General features: G+C 39.1%; 1 protein-coding gene across 1 annotated transcript in view; it reads right to left on the minus strand.

Moving 5' to 3' along the window:
• The window catches only part of LOC139717737 (uncharacterized), a 35052-nt gene extending 11337 nt beyond the window's left edge, over positions 1-23715 (minus strand). Inside the window, exons 1-8 of the mRNA XM_071629238.1 lie at positions 23493-23715; positions 21326-21486; positions 20735-20887; positions 17646-17792; positions 17005-17155; positions 16219-16547; positions 15205-15346; positions 8813-8992 (exon numbers count right to left, since the gene is read on the minus strand). Of these exons, the coding sequence (XP_071485339.1) occupies positions 8813-8992; positions 15205-15346; positions 16219-16547; positions 17005-17155; positions 17646-17792; positions 20735-20887; positions 21326-21486; positions 23493-23715 (1486 nt within the window). The remainder of the gene's footprint in view (positions 1-8812; positions 8993-15204; positions 15347-16218; positions 16548-17004; positions 17156-17645; positions 17793-20734; positions 20888-21325; positions 21487-23492) is intronic.
• Positions 23716-24390: the final 675 nt, after the last annotated feature.

The following is a 24390-nucleotide window of genomic DNA, read 5'->3' on the forward strand; positions in this document are numbered from 1 at the left end:
TTAATGATTTTGCGGTGTTGTTTTACATACTAGTCTATATCAAAATGTCTTGCATTGCCAATAATAAGACTTGACCTGGGCTATTTCCTAACTCTTTCATGTATATAAAACACATTATACCCACACCCACACACACACACGAACACAAACAATATCATTAGAGGGTGTTCTAAAGTGCAGAGTTTGGATATCCTTCCCCCAATTGGTAGCTTCGACGCCCCCTCGCTGGTCATACCTCCCCAAATCATGAAGAGAAACCGACACCCTTGACTACCAGTGACGGATCCGCTCCCCCCCCCCCCCCTCTCAATTTCCAAAGCGAAAAAATATAGCTACAAAAGGCAGTTTTTGGACGGCAAAATGTCAGAATTTTCAAGCTCGCTCGCTCCGCTCGATCGCATTTAATCGCTATGCCATTTTCCTGATGTTGCTGCCAGTAATTACCAGCAGTTGCGCTCGGTGCGCCCTCTTATTCCAAAGCAGGGCTTATAGCTACAAACGGCAGTTTTGAGACTGGAAAATGTCAAAATTTTCAAGCTCATTCGCTCCGCTCGCTCGCATTTAATCATTCTCCTGATGTCACTGCCAGTAACTGACAGCAGTTGCGCCCGTTGCACCCCCTTCATTTCCAAAGCCAAAAAAGTATAGCTACAAACGGCAGCTTTGGGACTGTAAAATTTCAACATTTTCAAGCTCACTCGCATTTGATCGCTATGTCATTCTCCCGATGTTGGTACCTGTAATTGCCAGCAGTAGCGCCTGGTGCGCCCCCCCCCCCCCCAATTTCCAATGTGAAAAAAATATAGCTACACAAACGGCAGTTTTTGGACTGTAAAATGTCAAAATTTTCAAGCTCTCTCGCATATTATATAATCGTTATGTCATTCTCCTGATGTCGCTGCCAGTAATTGCCAGCAGTTGCGTCCGGTGCGCCCCCTCCCTAATTTCCAAAGCGAAAAAATATAGCTACACAAAACGGCAGTTTTAGGACAACAAAATGTCAAAATTTTGAAGCTCGCTCGCTTCGCTCGCTCGCATTAATCGTGATGCCATTCTCCTGATGTTGCTGCCAGTAATTGCCAGCAATTGCGCCAGGTGCGCCCCCTTAATTTCCACAGCGAAAAAAAAAAAAACATATCTACAAAAGGCAATTTTGGGACTGTAAAATGTCAAAATTTTGAAGCTCGCTCTCATTTAAAACGTTATGCCATTCTCCTGATGTTGCTGGCAGTAATTGTCAGCAGCAGTTGCGCCCGGTGCGTCCCCCCCCCCCCTTCATTTCCAAAGTGAAAAAAAAAATTATAAAATATAGCTACAAACGGCAGTTTGGAATTGTAAAATGTCAAGATTTTCAAGCTCGCTCGCTTCGCTCGCTCGCATTTAATCGTTTTGCTATTCAACTAGGATGTTGCTGCCAATGATTGCCAGCAGTTGCGCCCGGTGCGCCCCTTAATTTCCAAAGCGAAAAAATATAGCTACAACCGGCAGTTTGGGGACTGTAAAATGTCAAAATTTTCAACCTCGCTCGCTTCACTCGCTCGCATATATAGTCGTTGTGTTATTCTCCTGATGTCGCTGCCAGTAATTGCCAGCAGTTGCGTCCGGTGCGCCCCCTTAATTTCCAAAGCGAAAAAATATAGTTACAAACGGCAGTTGGGGGCCTGTAAAATGTCAAATTTTTGACACTCGCTCGCATTTAATCGTTATGCCATTCTTCTGATGCTGCTGCCATTAATTGTCAGGAGCAGTTGCGCCCGGTGCCCCCCCCCCCCTCTTCATTTCCAAAACGAACAAAATTATAGAATATAGCTACAAACGGCAGTTTTGGAATTGTAAAATGTAAAAATTTTCAAGCTCGCTCGCTTCGCTCGCTCGCATTTAATCGTTATGCCATTCTACTAGGCTGTTGCTACCAGTAATTGCCAGCAGTTGCGCCCGGTGCACCCCCTTTATTTCCAAAGCGAAAAAATGTAGCTACGAACGACAGTTTTGGGACTGTAAAATGTCAAAAACGTCAAGCTCACTCGCTCCGCTCGCTCGCATTTAATTGTTATGCAATTCTCCTGATGTTGTTGCCAGTAATTTGTCGTTTCACACAGTCATTCCATAATCCATAAGGAAAAAATGACTGCGCAGTGGAATGTATCACATTCCGTTATGTATTGTAGTTCCCATTACAGTTTCCAGACTGACAGCACACGCACATACGCGCGCACACATACACACGCACGCATGCATACACACCCTCAAAATTGCTCTTCCACGAGGTCCCCCCCCCCCCCAAGTCTTGACCAACCCGCCACGGTACGCCACTGGCTGCACCCGTCCGGTTATGGGCTTACAATCGTGGTGATGGTGAATATCGCCGATCATCCCCCCCCCCCCCCCCCCCACTCCTCAGCACGGATTTACGCCATTGGCCATAGCCCATAGATTGCTTTTTTCCTCACTTATGTAACCCAGGTTTGCAGATTAAGGTAATCAAGATCAAGACTGACGTAATGTGTATTTACAGGGAATGGTAGATGGTATCTGATGGTAATTCATGTAACTGTCCTTTTCCCTTCCTGGGTGCTATTAACATTATTTTCCTTGTCATTCATACCGCACGAGCTGAAAATATCTGATTTTGATAAATTTGATTTTCATTTTATCAGTTTTGAAAAAGAAATACTTTTCACACTTTTACTAATCATTTTGTTTTTATTGCAAAAAATTAATGTTAAGCCCCTCTGACAAATTTATCTTAGAATTTCTTGCAGCTGTAATACTTACACTTATTAGCCTACGTTTAGAGCTGCGATAATCGTTATTGTTAATACTTGTTAAAAAATTGATTATGATTTTTTTTTATTTGAACTGAGTACAGTACAAATCGGAAAGTCACCATATTATATAACTTATCTTTTATCTGTACTTTATTTTATTTACTGTTTCATGTCTATTGTTACAATTTATGACGTACCTGGTTTGGGTGTAGGTGGTAGAGTTGGTTCAACTGGAAACAATTCCAATGCCGTAAAAAGGAAAATGAAGACAATAATTTTTATTATCAACCCATACTACTTATTTTTCTTGTTAACATCCCTGTTGTTTTTCAGTCTTAAAAGAATACTTTTTACCCTTTTGATAATCATTTTGTTTAAAAAAAAATATATATATATATCTTTAAAAAGTTAAGCCTTTAATTATATCTCGGATTATACCTATCGATTAACGTCGGAGGAATCATTCATCGGTGCATCGAGGAATCATTCATCGGTGCATCAAGGATCATTCATCTATGCATCGAACATCGTCTTTGGACATTTCCAGGGAATTACATGGACCTTGTGATTTAAGATTTGGCTGTTATGCATGTAAGTTATCACACTCTCATTGTGCTGAGATATATTTAAAGGCTTTTGTTATATTGATCATTGTCTGTACCCACAATATCACTGTTAATAACCGCCTGAACATTACTTAATAATAATGATAAGGTCTTATTTGACAAAAATTCATTCGTCAAAATTATAATGTATATTTGCAACTCATGTATTGCTTGATTTACTTAAAGAATCTACAGAATGAACACAATGTATATTAACAGTAAAGTATTCGTGGTAAAAAGCAACAGGGATGTTAACAAGAAAAATAAGTAGCATGGGTTGATATCAAAAACTATTGTCTTCATTTTCTTTTTTACGGCATTGGAGTTGTTTCCAGTTGAACCAACTCTACCACCTACACCCAAACCAGGTACGTCATAAATTGTAATAGACATGAAACAGTAATTAAAATTTACCCAGGGTAGCCTCTTCAGTGTTTCCACTGCCCTACCAAAGGGCCCTGCTATTATTATTACCCTAGCGTTGCCAGGTACCCATTTATACACCTGGGTCGAGAGGGACACAGTGGGTAAAATCATCTTGTCCAAGGACGTAAGCACTGGACGGGATTCGAACTCGGGTCCTCCGATCGGGAGTCGGATCCACTATGTCACAGCGCCCCCACACTTGATTGTTTCTTTTGTGCGATCATTCTCAGAGTGACTTTGGTTGTAACAAAATTTGGGGGCTTGTGTCCGGGAAGTGAATTTAAAGCCAAAACTTGGGATTTGGAACATTCCGGAACCTAGACTATCAGTACACACAAAATACTAGTTGAACTGATTATGTATTGTTTATAATACCTTGTGACGATGTCAATCAGTACAATCGATGTTCAGGCATTAGTTCAGAGGACAGATTTGTCCCTCAAAGATTTGCAAACGTTACACAAATGTGATTTGACTGTCATTGTACAGCATTTAACCCGTTCCATACTGAATTCTGAAATTCCCATAGACTTAATATGCAGGCCACCAGGTTCCCATATGGAACGGGTTAAGTGTAGATGTTCCACAAGGTGTAAAAAAGGCAGAGATTCTTGACTTAGTAGCTGGTCTTATGGAGCTCGAAGAAGAAGTTCACACTTCAGATCAAGCTCAAATTTCAGATCAAACACTGCTTGAGCTTGCTAAATTGCAACTGAAAGAGAAAGAAATGGAAATGGAGAAAGGGAATATGAAATTAGAAACAGAAAGAGAGTAAAGAGCTAGAGAAGTGGAAAAAGAAATTGAAAAAAAAAACTTGAATATTGGATCATGGACAGACTGTGGGAAATCGTGATAAGGGCTCCCTCTGAATTTGATTTGGCCAAGAACATTCGATTGGTACCAAAATTTGAAGTAAAACAGAGTTGATGCATACTTTGTGTCATTTGAGAAGGTGGCTGACAGTTTGAAATGGCCACAGGAATTTTGGCCCATGCTCCCTCAAAGTAAGTTTGTTGGCAAAGCAGCCGATGTGTACTCACGTCTTTCCAAAGAGCAATCACGTGACTATGCTACCGTCAAGAAAGCTGTGCTGAATGCGTATGAGTTGGTGCCAGGGGCGTACAGACACAAGTTCAGAAATTCGTACCGCAAACCAGGCCAGACACATGTTGAGTTTGCTCGTGAAAAAGAAAATTTAATGATGTTTGATAGGTGGTACAGATCCCTGAAAGTGGATCAGGATTTCGATAATCTACGTGAGGTTTTTCTCTTGGAAGAATTCAAAAAGAGTGCTGCTTTCAGTGTGAGGTTGTATTTGCACAAGGTGACAAGTTTGCATAAAGCAGCCTTTATGGCTCATGAGTATGAGCTCATCCACAAAAATGAGAACAGACCACCTGTCAGGAATTTCTCTGGAAATAAGAGAGACCAAAATCAGTCGAGCAATCCAAGAAATGCTGGTTCAGAAATTTGTCGGCACCAAAGCCTCTATCTGACAAAAGGTCCAGTACAAGCACAAATGTCATCAAATGCTTTCATTGTCACAAGACAGGGCACGTAAAGTCGCAATGTTGGAAGTTGTAAAATGGTGCAACAAAGGAGGTGGGATTTGTCACGTAAAAAGTGTTCTATCCGAAAAGAGTATCCCATTCAGTGAAACACAGGCCAAATTCAAAGATAGGACAAAGCAGGTGGATACGAGCTATCGTAGCATTTTGTTTGATGGTGAGGTGACCCCATGTACTTCTGGTGAGGCAGGTAAGCCAGTGGTTATCCTGCGGGATACGGGGGCCTCTCAGTCGTTGATGGTGGATGGTGGTATGACTTTTCCACCAGATAGTGCAGTGAACGCAAAAGTCTTGATTCAGACTGTTGATGGCAGTTATATGTCAGTTCCACTGTATAGAGTGTATTTGAAGTGTGACCTAGTTTCTGGTCCTGTCACTGTTGGAGTTGTTCCTGAGAGTTGCCTAGCTATGGCAGGGATTGACTTCCTCTTGGGGAATGACTTGGCTGGGGACAAGGTGGTTGTGTCTCCAGTTGTTTCGGATAAACCAGTGGTGGTTGCTGACACTGAGCAGTTGCAGTAGGAGTTTCCTGGGATTTTCCCGGATTGTGTTGTGACTAGGTCTCAGGCTCGTAGAGCTGATCAAGATGATGCGGATTCTGTTGATGTGGAGGAGAATTCCGGTGTTTGGTTGGCAGAAACCTTCTTCAAGGATTTGAATTACGGGGTTGCTGTATAGGCTCCGAGGCTAACAGGAATGGGCTGCTTAGCAAGTCTTCCATGGTTGAAGTACAGCAGGCAGACTCTGGGTTGAAAGGCTTGTCTCAGACGGCGCCAAGAACCATTCAGTCGGGTTCTAGTTGACTGTGTTGGACCTTTGCCTAGGACTAAGTCGGCTCATAAGTACCTCTTGATAATCATGGATATGTCTGCACGGTTTCCAGAGGCTATCCAAAGGCGAAATATCATTGCTAAAACTGTGGTAGATGCTCTAGTGCAGTTTTTCACTAGGTATGGGTTGCCCAAGGAAGTGCAGTCTGACCAAGGGTCAAATTTCATGTCAGGCATACAAGAGGTGATGTATCGTTTGGGTATGAAGTAGCTAAAGTCGTCAGCTTATCCTCCCCAATCCCAAGGTGCGTTCGAGCGCTACCACCAGACCCTAAAGACAATCCCGAGGATTGGGATAAGGGCATCCCTTTCCTGCTGTTTGCAACGAGGGACTCCCCAAATTAGTCAACGGGTTTCAGCCCATTTGAGTTGGTGTACGGTCATGAAATTAGGGGCCCACTGAAGCTCATCAAAGAGAAATTAATGACTGAGGATGATGAGGTCCACCTTCTTGACTATGTGTCAAAGTTTTGTGAAAGGCTCTCAAAGGCTTGTGGGGTAGCTAGGGAACACTTGAAGGTGTCACAAGACTCTATGAAGAGAAAGGCAGACAAGAATGTCAAAGTCCGAACCTTCAAACCAGATGACAAAGTTCTTGTACTGCTGCCCATGCAAGGTGAGCCACTGACAGCCAAGTACAGTGGCCCATACTGTGTCAAGAAGAAACTCAATGATGTGAACTATGTGATCAGCACACCAGACAGAGGCAAAGATCAGAGGATGTGTCATGTCAATATGCTGAAAGTGCTATGACAGAAAGTCAGTTGGTGTAACATAGTAGTGGATAGCACAGTAGGAATTCAATGTGAAAAGTTTACGCCGGATATCAAATGTGTTTAGCTTATCCATTACCAATGTATTTGAGTTTGACATTATTGTATAAGCTCAGAGAATTCAAGCACCATCATTGTAAATGGTATTCATGAAAAGAAAACATGGAATTGATTCATAGTTAGTCACAAAGGCATGCGATGGTATGTGATTATTGTTGCTTGATTGAAGTTTTACATTACATTCACTGTAGAAATGATGAGAAATTGTGAAGGAAAAAGAAACCCTTGCTACGGCACGGCTTTCTTTTTCCATGGGGGAATTGCATAACAATTAAATGCGAGCGATCGGAGCGAGCGAGCTTGAAATTTTGACATTTTATGCAGTCCTAAAACTGTCGTTTGTAGCTATATATTTTTTCGCTTTGGAAATTAAGGGGGGGCGCCCGGTGCGCCCCCAAGATCCGCCACTGGTCATAGTCAAGGGTGTCGGTTCATGTTCATGGTTGGGGGACCAGCGAGTATGACCAACGAGGGGGCGTCGAAGAGACCAAGCGGGGGAAGGATGTCCAAAATTTGCACTTTAAAGCATCCCCTAACATTGTTTGTGTTTGTTTGTGTGTGTACTTAATATACAAGGAAAAGTTAGGAAATAACCCAGCTCAAGTCTTATTATTGGCAATGCAAAGCATTTTAATATAGACTAGCGATTGTAAAACAACACTGCAAAATCAATGATAGCTTTGATAATGATATAACGAAGCGTAATGTACATTCTACATCACATTGTGCAACATTGCAGCGACTCTCCCTGCCGTTCGGATGTTCTGAGTACAATGCGCACAGCCTGCTTATATTAAGAGTGCCAACCAAGAATCACGCTGAATCACAATCTTTTGTCGGCGCAGGGCTTTTTGAACAATGTTTCACACTATATATCTCTTTAATAATGGTTAAAAAATCTTAGAAAAATATCTAATTTCTTGACCACCCTTTCATGTCGATTGCAAAGGCAGTTTAATTACCCTTGAATTTATTCAGATTGGTCTGTGCCGAAAAGAAAAGAAAAAAAATCGAACATAATTATCTCCTCCTATCAAAAGTCATGAAGAGGTATAATTATTGTAAGTTGTCTGAATTTGATTGTCAATGCTCACGAATATCTTAACAAAATCAAATGGGGGAAAAAGTTTGTGAGAGGGAAGGCATACGTAAGGCACACATCACAACACATTTACAATGAGGTTTAGTTTGCATTGATTCATAACACCCTGAACATCACTTATTTTGATTATTGCCAAATGAATATTTATACATTCGTGTAATACATTCTATAGTAACTTTTCTATTTTTCTTCAGATTACTTGGATACGCCCAGAAGAAAGAAAAAACAACTTTCAAATCGAGATTAGATCGATGATATCATCTGTCAATCACTGCATACATATTACCTCAGGTACAGAAAGTGAAAATGGCATGAACAAAGATTATCGCAACAGTCATCTAAGTTGTAATTTACTTTTGGGAAGTATTACTTCGTCTCGTAAGATCACACAGCAACAGCATTATCTTGAGTTAATAGTTATTCACTTTGTTTTCATTTGTTTTCATCTTTGCATCAGACTTGAACGTTTTGAGAAGTAACCGAGTAACTGCATTTCCCTTGACCATTAAAAAAGGTGTAGCTACTGATTCTCGGTTGTGTAGGTTGTGCAAGGGTTCGAGCCAGTTTCTGTTTTGGAGAGGGAGGACTGAAAAAAAAAACGGAAAAGAAAAAGGAGGACTAGGATTTTTGAGGAAAGGCGCGTCAGTCGGTAATATATAGGTTTGAAAGACGATCGTTACCACACTGCGCAGGAGTAACACACCGGTCCCCGCTCCAGTCGATCACCAAGCCTTCGGGACAGTAGCAACCAGGCCGACAAACTGTCGGGCAGAATTTACGACTGTTGGGCGGGTCGCCACAGCGGGCGGGTCCGCACCCTGACCCACAAGTCTCAAACACCATCCCAGTTGGGCAGCGATCTTAAAAAGGAGAGAAACACCATACATCTCTGATATGGACTCGGGGGTATCTAAACAATATACCAACAACAATCCTGGACATTTCAGCCATTTGTTCCTCTGGGCTCTTACTTCTACAATATCCCCTCTTGTGATTCGATATGAGCGTGGGGAATAATTACCGATATGAATTTCAAGAGCCAATATAGACCTATCAATGTTTGCTGTAACATACTGTCGCGAGTTAGACTGATATGAAAACTTCAATGTTCAAAAATCGCAATTCAGTAGCCTGTTCGGCTTACACTGCCCGTAACAGATATCATGGATATAGTATAAGGTTTCCCGGTCAATTTCATAATTTTGTCACTCAAATTCATTAATGTGCATTCAAATTCACAAAGCGCTATCACGCGAAAATGTTTGGGCATGCCAATTCAGAATCCGAACGATCAAGTTTTATGTACGTAGTTATGTCAATTGACATTGCTATTATACTTCAAAGCTGTGACGGGCTGGATTCCTAGCTGGATATCATTTGTTGGATCATCATTCGCTATGTAACTTATAGATTTGCTCACATTCGTCTACTCTCGTTACACCAGGGGTGCGTTTATCAACTCCTTTTCTCGGCAGAAACAGGTTATCCAAACAGCTTTCAAGGAATTTTTACGAGTTGATAAACGCAAAGCTGTTTTGAAAGCCCTTTAGGAAAGCCTTTTCGAAAGCCCCAAATTTGTGGCTATCCAAACAGGTTTCCTAAACAGGTTTTCAGAAACCTGTTTGTAAAAGCCTTTTGGAAGTTGATAAACGCAAAGCTGTTTTGAAACGGCTTTGTAGTCTTGTACTTCAGTTACGAACAATGCACCCCTTATGGCCTCTTCTCCTCGGGTCGAATTGCGCAATGCAGCTGTGCAGTGACAGGCCAGTTAAAAAATCGTGTTCGCGAAGAGAGTTGATAAACGCAACTATTTTGAAAGCCGTTTCTAAAGGGCTTTGGAAAGGGCTATCGAAAGCCGTTTAAACAGGGGAAAGTTGATAAACGCAGCCAAAAGCTCATGCCGCCACTCAGAAATATTTGAAGTATGTGCTAACCTGGAGCTGCCTCACAGATAGGAAGACAATTGATTCATGTAGCATTACATCATGACTCGTCACTCTCAAAGGAAGATATGTCTTTATGATGGTAATTGCTTTTCGCCGTCCCTTCTTAGAAAACAAGCGGCACATTAATAGTACAGGCAGTCAGGGTTTTGGAAAGGGCTTTCGAAAGGGCTATCGAAAGGGCTATCGAAAGCCGTTTAAACAGGGGAAAGTTGATAAACGCAGCCCATGAGAGATACGTGGAGATGTACGTTATCTAAAGTATTAAAAAAAAATGAAATTAAGTCTTAACAATTGAGAAAAGAACAAATCGGAAATTCACCATGTCATACAACCTGGTCTTTATCTGTACTTTATTCGAATCACTGTATCATTTCTATTATCACAAAAAAAAATGACGTCCCTGCTCCGTGCGTAGGTGGTAGAGTTGATTCAACGGGAAACGATTCCAAATCCGTAAAAAAAGAAAATCAAGATATCAATTTTGATTATCATTTCATATCACTCTTTTTTATTTCATCATTCTTGTCGCTTTTTGCTACTAAATATTTCCTGCTTATCTACATGGTGTTCTTTTTCTAGATTCTGTGTTTGTACTTGAATATTTTCAGTGCTTATCACAGCTAAGAAATTACTTTATCACTTAATCACTTTAATCTGTTTTATCGTTCTTTTTCATGATTTTTTTTGGCAACAAATTGGCGTCATTCTTGGAACAAGAGTATAGCTACTGACTTCCGCGCATAACCAAAAAAATGGATGTTGTTTCAACGTGCCATATTTGGCGGCCTTTGCATTTTCATTTCTTGTATCGACCTTTTGTTTTTGTTCAGTATTGAAGTTATTCAACATTTGTATGCTTCAAAGATTGCCATAGATTACTTTCTTGCTCACTTATGTTACCCAGGTTTGCAGCAAGACTGACGTAATGTGTATTTACATGCAGAGGTAGATGTTATCTGTCCGTGTTTCGTGTGACTGTCCTTGACTAAATGTCCCTTCCTCGGTGCTATTAACATTACATTTCTTTTCATTAATAATGAGCTGAAAATATCTAATTTTGATGAATTTAATTTTCATCTTGTCAATTTTTGCAAAAAAAAAATACTTTTCACACTTTTAATAATCATTTAGTTTTTATAGAAAAAAAACACAACTGTTAAGCCCTCTGACAAATTTATCTTAGAATTTATTTCAGCTGTAATACTAACACTTATTAGCCTACGTTTAAAGCTGCGATAATCGTTATTGTTAATACTTGTTAATGGAAATAAATAAAAGAATTCAAGTAGAATAACATTATGATGACTTTCGTATATGTAATTGAGAATTGTTCGCATTCTTCTTATGTTGTTACACTATAGGAGAGATAAGTGGAAAGATACGATATGTGAAATAAACTAGATAATAATAAATGATAATAATACAGGGTACTTATAATGCGCAAATTCCACGCAACTAACATGCTCAAGGCGCAGTAGAAAAGGTGAGTTATGAAGTACTAAAATGATTACACAAACATGCACAGGAAAATGAATGATAAAATAACAAAAAAAAAGTAGAAATTACGCGGTGCGTAATATATGTCCCCGCCGGAAGTAGCATTTTGTAGTAAAATGTACAATACAGGTCAAAAATCAAGGTCAACGGTCAAAGAAGTCAAAGGTCAAAATTCTGTGTAGAAGTTTTGAAGCCCTCACCTAGTGCCATCACATATAGCAAACGGAATCGAAATCGGGTTAGAAATGGCGAAGGAGTAACGTTTTGTAGCCAATGTACAATATAGGTCAAAAATCAAGGTCAAAGGTCAAAGAAGTCAAAGGTCAAAATTCTGTGTAGAAGTTTTGAAGCCCTCACCTAGTGCCATCACATAAAGCAAACGGAATTGAAATCGGGTTAGAAATGGCGAAGGAGTAGCATTTTGTAGCAAAATGTACAATATAGGTCAAAAATCAAGGTCAAAGGTCAAAGAAGTCAAGGTCAAAATTCTGTGTAGAAGTTTTGAAGCCCTCACCTAGTGCCATCACATATCAAAGCAAACGGAATCGAAATCGGTTAGAAATGGCGAAGGAGTAGCATTTTGTAGCCAATGTACAATATAGGTCAAAAATCAAGGACAAAGGTCAAAGAAGTCAAAGGTCAAAATTCTGTGTAGAAATTTTGAAGCCCTCACCTAGTGCCATCACATAAAGCAAACGGAATCGAAATCGGGTTAGAAATGGCGAAGGAGTAGCATTTTGTAGCAAAATGTACAATATGGGTCAAAAATCAAGGTCAAAGGTCAAAGAAGTCAAGGTCAAAATTCTGTGTAGAAGTTTTGAAGCCCTCACCTAGTGCCATCACATATCAAAGCAAACGGAATCGAAATCGGGTTAGAAATGGCGAAGGAGTAGCATTTTGTAGCCAATGTACAATATAGGTCAAAAATCAAGGTCAAAGGTCAAAGAAGTCAAAGGTCAAAATTCTGTGTAGAAGTTTTGAAGCCCTCACCTTGTGCCATCACCTAAAGCAAACGGAATCGAAATCGGGTTAGAAATGGCGAAGGAGTAGCATTTTGTAGCAAAATGTACAATATAAGTCAAAGGTCAAGGTTAAAGGTCACAACTGAAATTCTGTGTAGAAGTTTCAAAGCTCTCATGTAGTGCTTTCATATAAAGCAAACAGAATCAAAATTGGCTCGTTAATGACAGAGAAGTAGCAAATTGAACATTTTGATCACACACGGACGCACACACGGACAGACGGACACACACACGTACGGAGCCCGTTTCATAGTCCCCTGCTCGAACTCGCTCGGCGGGGACAATAATGACAATAAAAAAATCATAATATACAATTCTACTGGAAAACGGTTACGAACAAATGAGTCTTGAGGGCAACTTTAAAGGAGTCAACATTCAAAATGTAACGGATAACTTGAGGCGAATGATTCTACAGGTAAGGTCCATCATGTGCAAATGACCGATCTCCCAATTATTTCTTTGTTTTTGGAACAACAAGCAATCTATAATCGGATGACCTTAAACATCTGGGAGGATTGTTATAGTCCAAGGCCTTTTGTATCCCAGGGAGGGTTGAGTGAGCAGGCTCTAATGCTGAGAAAAACATGGAGTACAGTGCCAATGCCTTGCAGTGTAGCAGGGTAAAACATCTTTCCACAAAATCTGAAGGTTGGAAGTGAATTCTTATTCCAAAAATTGTCCAGCGGGATCTATGATATGTGCCAGGGTCAAATGAAGACAGGCGCGATGAAATGTTGCAAGAGTGACAACAAAATGAAGAGCAGAAAGAGAGGGCATGCTAGGGTTAGTGCGACCTTCTCAAAAAAAAAAATGATTATGATTTTTTTTTTTTCAGTTTGAACAACTGAGTACAGAACAAATCGGAAAGTCGCCATATTACTTAAATTGTCTTCTATATGTACTTTATTTTAATTACTGTTTTATGTCTATTACCATAATTTATGACGTACCTGGTTCGGGTGTGGGTGGTAGAGTTGGTTGGACTGAAACGATTCCAATGCAGTAAAAAAATGTAGACAACAATTTTCGTTATACTTTTCTGCTAATACACATTGTGTTCTTTCTGTAGATTGTTCAGTAGATCAAGTAAATCAAGCAATTCATGGGTTGCATATAATTATACATCATTATTTTGATGAATTTAATTTTTTTAACTTTGTCAGTCTTAAACGAATACTTTTTATCCTTTTGATAATCATTTTGTTTAATATATATATATATATATATATATATATGAATATATATTCAAAACGTTAAGCATTCTGACAAATCAATCTTAGAATTTCTAAGCAGTTGTAATACTTTTTTTTCAGCCTACCTTTAGAGCTGAGATAATCGGTATTATTGTTCTTTAAAGGAAATGCGTAAAAGAATCCATGTAGAATCTCTGCATAATGTCTTTCAGTTATATACTTTCGACTTACTCACATTTGGATACTCTCGTTATACCAGGAGAGACATAATCTAGAAAAAAAAAACTGAATTGTGAATTGTGATGATTTTTAATCTTAGCAATTGAGGAAAAAAAATATATATATATCTTGCCTTTTATCTGTACTTCATTTGAATCATTGTATCATTTTATTTTCTGTTACCACATAGTATGACATACCTGGTTCAGGTGTAGGTGGAGGAGTTGGTTCAACTGGAAACAATTCCAATGATGTGAAAGAAAAAAAAATAAGGACAGAAATTTGATTATCAGACCATTCTACTTATTTTCTGTTCAAAACATTTCTTTAGCTTTTTGCCTCAAATATTGTTATGCTAGTGAAAACTGTTTTCTTTTCAATTCTGTAAGTACATCAATCTTACTATATTCTCCGAAGAACTTCGCGACAATATCCCTTCTCGTTGTTATGTCTGTTACTTACAAAAACATAGTACATATCACCATTTCTCTCACAAAGGTGAGTATAACTGGTTTTCTTTGAAGATTTTGACACCATCAACAATGAATACGTGATATGCAGAAAATTCAACAAACTCATTTTTATGCAGACCACACTGTGACATTCCCTTTACCTGTTACTGACACATCTTACGGATAATATACTATCCCCCTCCTTTCTGATAGAGAAGACTAGTGCTCTTTCATTTTACCAGAAATGTTGATTTTTTTTACATTTTCTTTATAGCATTGTCCTGCAATGACGTCACAAACTCTTGTACTCTTCTCAGTCGGCGACAAAACTGAGATCTTGTTGTTTTATTTTTAAAGTAATAACTTTCGCACGTTTTGTCCGATTTTCCACAAACTTCCACTGATGTGTTTCACGTGACTTGACTCAGTCCATATTTTTATACAGTAAATATTACAAAAGTATTCCCTATGAAGCAGAGACAATGCTGTTGATATCAGTGTCAGTGCTGAAAATCAGAACATTAGTGCTTTTACAAATCTGTTTCAAAAGTGAATCTGCGTGTGTTCTCTCTATTTGTTTAATGTGTGTCAAGAATAAGAAGAGATTCCACGTTCTACACTAGGCCGTGAGATGAAGTCATGTTGTCTACGATAACGTTTCTTTGCCAATCCAAACAATCCGATGTATAAAGAGCGCTGGAAATCAGTGCATTTTACTTTGATACCAACTATTATTGGCTTACCTTCAGGAAGAATATACACTTCGAAACGTAGACATATACAAAGCCTCCAATTCTTCGGATGTAGGGTGATGTATCTGGCATAGACGCTATGATCAAAGATTGAAACGGCGTAGCCATTTCTACTGCCGCTCCCTTTGAAAACCTACGCAAAGATAGGAGAAAGTTAGTTACAGAATCATTAAGACTGATAGCGTGCTTCAAACTGGGAAAAAAATGTGGTTTTGTGACGGACGGAGCGAGAGAGGAGGAAAGCGAAATTGAAAGTGCTAAGATAAAACGAAGAATCTTTTTACCTTCTCGCTTGGCGTATAGCCTACATGCGCAATATCACCATCATGCCATAATGATATGTTATTACACAGATATTCCTTTCGCAATTGTGCTCTACGCAAATCTTATAGGAGTCCATTATAGTATGAAAAAATGTCACGTGACAAAATTTCAAAGATGCTAAATATTGATGCATGGACATGCTAGCGTTGGTAGATTAATTGGGAGAAAAAAATCCAATAGGTGTTGTTTGTTTTATAACTCTCCACGAATAACTAATTTGCAACTTTACTACTGGGTCATTGCAAACAGAGGAAATCCAAACACAAAACAAAGTCAGACTACTACAGCCTCCATTGTAAAATGAAATTAATCATGGTGCAATTTTGAACATGACGTCACACATATGATTAGAATCATGAGAGGCAATGATGCCATAACTTTAGAAGATTGAACATAAGTCTTTCCTAAGTATTGTCTCTTATGACCTTTTTGCACAGATGACGCTGCATTGCAACAATGCCTTTTCAATTGTGAGGGCTTATAGTTCCCGAAACGTTGACAAAAAATGTACAATATATTTTGACATATGTTTTTAGTTAATTAAAAATGCAAGCAAATTAAAAACGGTATTGAGTTTTATTTCAGTCTTACACACCATTACCACGCAATAATTAAAAATCAGTAGCTGGAACCGCCTTCACAATGGGACACTTTAAAGCTGGGAAAGAGAAGTAGACTCACGTGCGGTTCTTCAGGATCCCAGCCGTAGAACCAGCTGAAATATTGGTCATGGCTGAATTCAACAGTGTAGTAAGAAACCCAGAAATCCCTGGCCGGATCTCCCTGGATGACAACTCCGGTGATACTTCGGTCCCAACCAAGATCCATCCGAATCCATTCTCCTTCCCTCTCCTGAGCAGCACACCAACTTCCCCCGACCGTGGGGGGCTCGGGTAGAGTGTTGAGGGGTACACGACTCGTGGGGTTTTGCGAAATGGACGACGATGCCGTTATAGCAGCGACAGACACTGTCTTACTTCCTAACGCTGGGATTCCATCTGGAAGGTTGCCTGACACGTACAAAAAAAAATCCATATGACCTCGATAACTTGTGGATTCCTTCAATTGTATTCCTAAAATCTACAATCTGAGTAGTCTGGCTAGAAGATGTGCTTTGAGTGCTGATTTTATGATTTTGTTCTCAAAAGGAAATGAGTATTAAAACACCCTGTCATGAAAATGCTTCTGATATGTTTCACATGCGAGCCTGAAAGTATTGATACAAATAGGGTAACTACGATAGAAAAGCTAGTCATTCAAATGACATCATATTGTATGGGAGAAATTAAATGTGAACATTATCCAACTCCGAGACAGACTATGAATTACGATTTCCGCTCAGTAATACATATCACGGTTATAAATCTAAATATTTAAAGTTTTATTTGGAAAATTATACGGATGCTTAGCTTAAAATAGTGTTCTCTGCTAAGGAGAATCAGGGAAAGAGTAAACTGGCATATTTACCTGGCGTACACAATTCAAGAACGTACACCTCTAGTCGCAGACATGTTCGCTTGGTATGATCCACGATGTGAATCTTGAGATAGCGAGCCGTGGGGTGCGGGTTAAACACACTCACCGCTAAGCCACTGGCGTCGTGGTTGCCTTCGAAAACCTGTGGCACAATAGAAGATCAGATAGAGTGCCAAGAGCATTTATTTGCTTTAACAGCTTTCTGTAGGTTTTCAAGCATAGCGATTTTTATAGCAATAGCGCGGAACTGGTGGTCATTTTATTGGTATTCTTTTTTTTTTCTAGATTAGAAGCTGTTAAAAAGTAATCTGTTTTCTTAAATCATTGAAGAGTGTGATAAAGATTATTTGATCTTTTCTTACAGTGTCATGCGGGTACTATAGGTTTAGACAGCATTTGAACATTTCCATTTCGGGAAAGTTGCAGTACGGTGTCGCATCAAAATCCATACAGACAAAGTTTCTCTTCTACAGCTATAGTCACCGTGACAACGAAAATTTTATGATATTGCGAAGTGAAGTCATTTTTATTAGAATTTGTAATGATACAAAAGTAATTTGTGCAATTTCCCGCTTTATTTACTGACTGTACGTGAATGTAAATGAGCTGAGATAGGTGTAAAAGATACAAACCTTGTGGCGGCTGTATGAGTTCAGAAAGTATGACCAGTTCTCGGCATCTCGGCTGGTTTCCACTCCAAACTTTGTGACGTAACCCTTCCCTCTCTCGTTTCCCTGAATCACAACACCTGTTATGGTGTGGATCAAACGGAGGTCCACCTGTTAATAAGGAGAACATGTAATGAATAAATAACACATGTCATATGAATATAAATATTTCATTATCTTCAATGCACTATCCTTCATTTACGCACGACCCCAAAAACAGTCTTATTTCACCATGACCATAGGCCTTGGTGAAATAGAATCGTATGAGGGTAATCATTTAATGCATTTGGAGTGTACTGGCTAGAATAGTGGCTGAAAGATCATAGCATTTGCATAATAAATTAAGCGCCTTTACAACATTGATTAGACTGGGTTATAAACAAAATCCTACCGTACAAACAATTTTACTTGTTGACTAAATATTATCCTGTAACGTCTGAGGAGAACTAAGCTTTTTCATCCCTGAATTGTTCGATCTATTTCTTACCTCGAAACTATCTAAATATCTACCATGCTCCAGCAGAATTCGATCAGGTGACAGATGACAGGTATGTCACAAGAAACACATATTGTGATCGGTTATACCACCGATATGCTAAACGCACAAGGTGAATTTTTCAACATCATTCATGAAATCGAAACTTTAGAATGGTATTCAAAGTGAACTGAAGGTTTAGAAATAATAACAGGTGCTTTCAAAAAGGGGTTAATTAAGTCCTACCTATTAAAAAACTATCGATTTAAATATGTGAGTTTTGAAAGTTCACGGAATACTATAAAGGGCAATAGGCTTGTAAAGGCAAAGCATTACAGTATTTGAAGTCATATTATATCCATATGAAGAGTTTGTTTGCAAAAGCCGATAAGTCCATTTTTGAAGATTTTGAAGTACGGTCTTTGTCATAAAGTACAAAATAATACCTTTCAAATGATATATTGATCACTACATATAAAGGTACATTTTTGAAGTTATGGTCAAAAGAAGCAAAAATTTTCTTAGTATTCTCTTTATTTTTCTTGACCTTTAATCGCAAATATCTCCATTTGGCAAATATGGACTTATCGGTTTTTTGCAAACAAACTCTTTTATTATACATATTTGAATTCCTGCCGATTGAACTTAATGGGAGGCAGCATGTGAATGATTTACTTTGTTACTAGGCTGTAGGAAAGGAAAGATCCATAGATTATGATAAATTACAGAAACGATATACTGTCTTGTCATCCAACAAGCCATCAACTATCATTATACAAACGTTCATAGACTTCACTGCGTAGGAACACACCTGCACGAATGGGTAGAAATCTTGTGGAGAAGCACACCACGACCCACCGGGTAGAGTCTGGTTCAAACGAATGCTGCTAAGTGGGGTGTCAAATGCTGAGGTTGACACACTGATGAATTCTGTACTAAAGTCTCCATTTGCAATGCCTATTGGAACTCCTGGAGGGGAAGTAACTATAACCAAAAAAAAAATGTAATATTGGAAGATTAATAATGCCTAATATGTGATTAATTGTGGAGATGAATGTGAATGCTCGTAGTGATGCTTCCATCAGAAGCCTGTCTAGAGTGCTCAAATTACAGACGGCTTAAACATTGCAAAGGCCAGAACTATCACAAGGCATGAAAAAAAAAATCATGGAATGCTAGAAGTGGAGTAGGTCTTATATACCTACTGTGACCTACAGGGGAGATATGGGAGAGTCTATATACAAGCACGAAGGATATAATAACGTCTCTTAAAACTTTGTAGCTTTTCTGAGTGTCTAACATTTTTCTCGTGTGAAGCACGTGAAGTCCGTATATCAAATGATTATAATAGGTGAGGGAATTTCACGTTGCTTCAAAGTGCCACTCTTTCGGGAATACAGTGAAAAATCCTGTACATCAGCACGGCAAAGACAAAGACGTAACATCATTATGAACAAAAATCAACAAGCTCTTTCTTTATTTGTCACGTGAGCCGTTCAAGCGTGTTTGTTTTTTCTTTTTCAGAAATGGTTGTTCTTTCTTTTAACAATGTTGGACAGTTCACTCATTTGAAGGAAAGTCATCGCGAACATGATGTTGCCACATTTTATGAGTGAAGAGATTCAAACATGTCAACATGAAGAAGTACTCGTAGTAATTTGTGATGGTGGTTGACATGATACAATTTGAGAAAAATATGCTACGACTTACAGATCTCTTCCACGTAAATCTCGGTCCGAAGACAAATGCAGTATTGCCATGACTTGGGCACGATTCTTATATAGCGAGCGTTGAGTGTGGGAGAAAATACTGCGATAGACACGGTGTTCTGGTCTTGGCTTCCTTTGAAGTACTTTGAAAACAGACGAAGACCATTATAGTCATTAGCCAGTTAGTGGGATTGTAAGTGTGAACATTTCAAACATTTTCATCTCTTTCGCTTTTTTTTTTCTCGCCCTTCTATCTTTTTTATTCCTCCTCTTCCATCTCATTTCATCTCTATCAAAATTATGACATCAAATTGTATAACTTAATTCACTTAACTATAATATTATGTAAAGTTGTAGCCTTTTGCAAAGGCAGTTTGATAAATTTGAGGACACGCACACAGAGAGCAGTGGACTCGCATAGCGAGCTCCGATCAGATCGCTCGTGCGAGTCCACAGTGACTGCCTTTGCAAAAGGCTAGTAAAGTTGCGTCTCTGCAGCCCATGCATTCAAGTTTCACAAATAGCAAAGAATTCTTGATGTCACCACTCTTCTTGGAATAATCCAGACACGACATTGAAATATTTACCCAAGAGAACAAACACATTAACGGCATACTGTACGTTTTCAAATGTAATGGACGTGGCATCTACATTGTCATTACTATTAGTAGGCAAAAGGCTATTATACCATCTAGGCCCTGTAACAAGAAGTGTCTATGTCATTTTCCATTACGAAAGTTCAGTAGAACATATAAAATCTAATACGTCGTAAGTGCTGTGAGACATCACTGCATAGGATTAATGCTCACTTAAGAATCTCTAGGTATAAAGATAGTAACAAGTGATCATTAATCCACAGCACAACTCACCTCGATCTGACCGTAGGAATCCAGGACACAGCCCCAGAGTACACCATCCGGACTGACCTCTACCCGGTACTTGGTCACCCAGCAGGAAAGCTCTGGATTACCCTGCAGAGCTATACCTGTCACGAACATCTCTGCTCCTAAATCAATGTCGAGCTATAGAGATCAATTAGAAGATGTATTTCCATCAGGTAAATAGACAAACACACTAGAAACAAACGTTTACTGCCATGAGAAAGTCAGAATGTCTAGCTTGCTACCACATTCAAGGAACAATTTGACAAATTTATGTTCATATTAACTGTATACATGATAACCATCTTATGACGTAGACCGTCGTCATGCCACGTATCTTTATTAATTCTAAAAACTGACGAGAATATTGATCAATTTTTTAACAACTCATGTAGAGACAATGACGTATACAACAACTGTAAATATGTACAAGACAGTATATCACTTCCCATATATCTCCAAAAACATAAACGTATATTATAAACTTGGCTTGAAATCACCACTTCTAATAAAAAACTTTGCCTCATCAGAATTGTTCCATCTACTTCGAAAAGCTGGACTACCAGGTGGTGTTCTTACCCACTGATTCTCGTCAGAAATCGTAGGGCACCAGGCGCCATGGTGTGAGTTCAGACCTAGGGATTGCAGGTTGTACTGGTGGCTAATTGACGAAGCGTTGACTCGAACCAGCGGGTAATGATTGCCTTCTAGTCCTATTCCGACCCCAGGGGGTCGCGCACCTACATACGGAAGAATTACAAGCCCCAAGATAGGATATTTTCCGTGTTGTTTCGATTGGTACATGTATATAGAAAGACAAAGAATTATAGTATCAAAAAATTGATTGAAAAGGTCCAAACTTTGGAGAAACTGTAATCATGGTGACAGGGTCTACAATGTACTCCTAAAACCATATTTTGTCATAATCACTAGTCACAAATAGGATAACTAATACCGGCTTAAGCAAATTTCCCTCAGCATGTTCGACATGTCTTATGTCACGCCAGTAATCTGTAGATAATTTCAGAGACAAAATTACATAACAACTATTGTTAAAAATTGAAATAACTGTGCTTGTTTGTTTATTTGTTTGTTTTAAATAATAAACAAGGAAAAGTAGAAATTACGCAGTGCGTAACATATGTCCCCGCCGGAAGTAGCATTTTGTAACAAAATGTGCAATATAGGTAAAAAATCAAGGTCAAAGGTCAAAGAAGTCAAAGGTCAAAATTCTGTGTAGAAGTTTTGAAGCCCTCACCTAGTGCCATCACATAAAGCAAATGGAATCGAAATTGGGTTAGAAATGGCGAAGGAGTAGCATTTTGTAGCCAATGTACAATATAGGTCAAAAATCAAGGTCAAAGGTCAAAGAAGACAAAGGTCAAAATTCTGTGTAGAAGTTTTGAAGCCCTCACCTAGTGCTATCACATAAAGCAAACGGAATCGAAATCGGGTTAGAAATGGCGAAGGAGTAGCATTCTGTAGCAAAATGCACAATATAGGTCAAAAATCAAGGTCAAAGGTCAAAGAAGTCAAAGGTCAAAATTCTGTGTAGAAGTTTTGAAGCCCTCACCTAGTGCCATCACATAAAGCAAATGGAATCGAAATTGGGTTAGAAATGGCGAAGGAGTAGCATTTTGTAGCCAATGTACAATATAGGTCAAAAATCAAGGTCAAAGGTCAAAGAAGACAAAGGTCAAAATTCTGTGTAGAAGTTTTGAAGCCCTCACCTAGTGCTATCACATAAAGCAAACGGAATCGAAATCGGGTTAGAAATGGCGAAGGAGTAGCATTCTGTAGCAAAATGCACAATATAGGTCAAAAATCAAGGTCAAAGGTCAAAGAAGTCAAAGGTCAAAATTCTGTGTAGAAGTTTTGAAGCCCTCAACTAGTGCCATCATATAAAGCAAACGGAATCGAAATCGGGTTAAAAATGGCGAAGGAGTAGCATTTCGTAGCAAAATGTACAATATAGGTCAAAAATCAAGGTCAAAGGTCAAAGAAGTCAAAGGTCAAAATTCTGTGTAGAAGTTTTGAAGCCCTCACCTAGTGCCATCACATAAAGCAAACGGAATCGAAATCGGGTTAGAAATGGCGAAGGAGTAGCATTTTGTAGCAAAATGTACAATATAGGTCAAAAAATCAAGGTCAAAGGTCAAAGAAGTCAAAGGTCAAAATTCTGTGTAGAAGTTTTGAAGCCCTCACCTAGCGCCATCACATAAAGCAAACGGAATCGAAATCGGGTTAGAAATGGCGAAGGAGTAGCATTTTGTAGCAAAATGTACAATATAGGTCAAAGGTCAAGGTCAAAGGTCACGACTGAAATTCTGTGTAGAAGTTTCAAAGCTCCCATGTAGTGCTATCATATAAAGCAAACAGAATCAAAATTGGCTCATAAATGACAGAGAAGTAGCAAATTGAAGATTTTGATCACACACGGACGCACACACGGACACACGGACACACGGACACACGGACGGACGGACGGACAGACGGACGGACACACGGACACACACACGTACGGAGCCCGTTTCATAGTCCCCTGCTCGAACTCGTTCGGCGGGGACAATAAATATTTAATATATTAAAGAATACTTATTCAGCTTCCAAGAGCTCACCTTATCACACATCTTTAGGTGTAATGATAATCAAATGGTATAAATTACAAAAGAAAATACATCTCTTTTGACTGGAGGGGGAGTTCATCAAGACATAAACGCTACTCTACTGGAAATATGACTCCTACCTTTGTGTGATAAGATTTCCTCCCTACACACGTGGATCTGCTCTCTGAGTTTCTGAATAGCATCAGACCGACCTGGACACTCGTACTCAAACAGCCACTCCAGCTCCAGGAGGACAGTCTCAATGGAGCGTACTAGAGTCGCTGACGACCCGTGGAGGTGCACCGCCACGACCAGCAGGCCCAAGAAGGCTGCCACGGTGCCTGCACCTCGTGAAGCGTTCATACTTCACTCGCCTAAAGAGTCAATTATGGTACATATATTAACACGTTATTATTTGTAAGAAACCCAGGGGAACCTAATCTTTGATTTCTTTACACTGTCCATGAAAACTTCAATCGATGAAAAATTTGTATTGAATGAAAATAATATGTCAAATCTATAAAGCTAGTTCTATCTTGAAGTGTCAAGATTTTTGTTTAATCTTCCCCTTTCTCTTTTTTCTTCCTGTTCTTATTTGTTTGTCGTTGTTGTTTTTGTCCAGAATTTTGAATGGAATGTGACTACTGATAAATAGTGTGACTTAAAGGGGAAGGCTAGTTACTGATCAGTCGGAATCAGTGCGAATGCTGGGGGATGATTGTTCCAATTCTTGTGGGATTCATTTAAGAGTACATTATATATCTATCGTTGTGTGAAAATTATTTGCTTCAGAACGGTCTCATATTCAAGTAATGTGCAGCTTAATGCCCGGTCACTGACCAGGCATGCTAACCTGGAAACATTAAACTGCACATTACTTGAATATGAGACCATTCTGAAGCAAATAATTTTCACACAACAATAGATATATAATGTACTCTTGAATGAATCCCATAAGGATTGGAACAATCATCTCCCAGTATTTCCACTGATTCCCACTGATCATTTACTAGCCTTCCCCTTTAAAACAGTCAGTCA

Source organism: Diadema antillarum, unplaced genomic scaffold, assembly GCF_040938485.1.
Source record: "Diadema antillarum isolate AM-2024a unplaced genomic scaffold, OU_Dant_1.0 scf00000081, whole genome shotgun sequence".
NCBI classification, from domain to species: Eukaryota; Metazoa; Echinodermata; class Echinoidea; order Diadematoida; family Diadematidae; genus Diadema; species Diadema antillarum.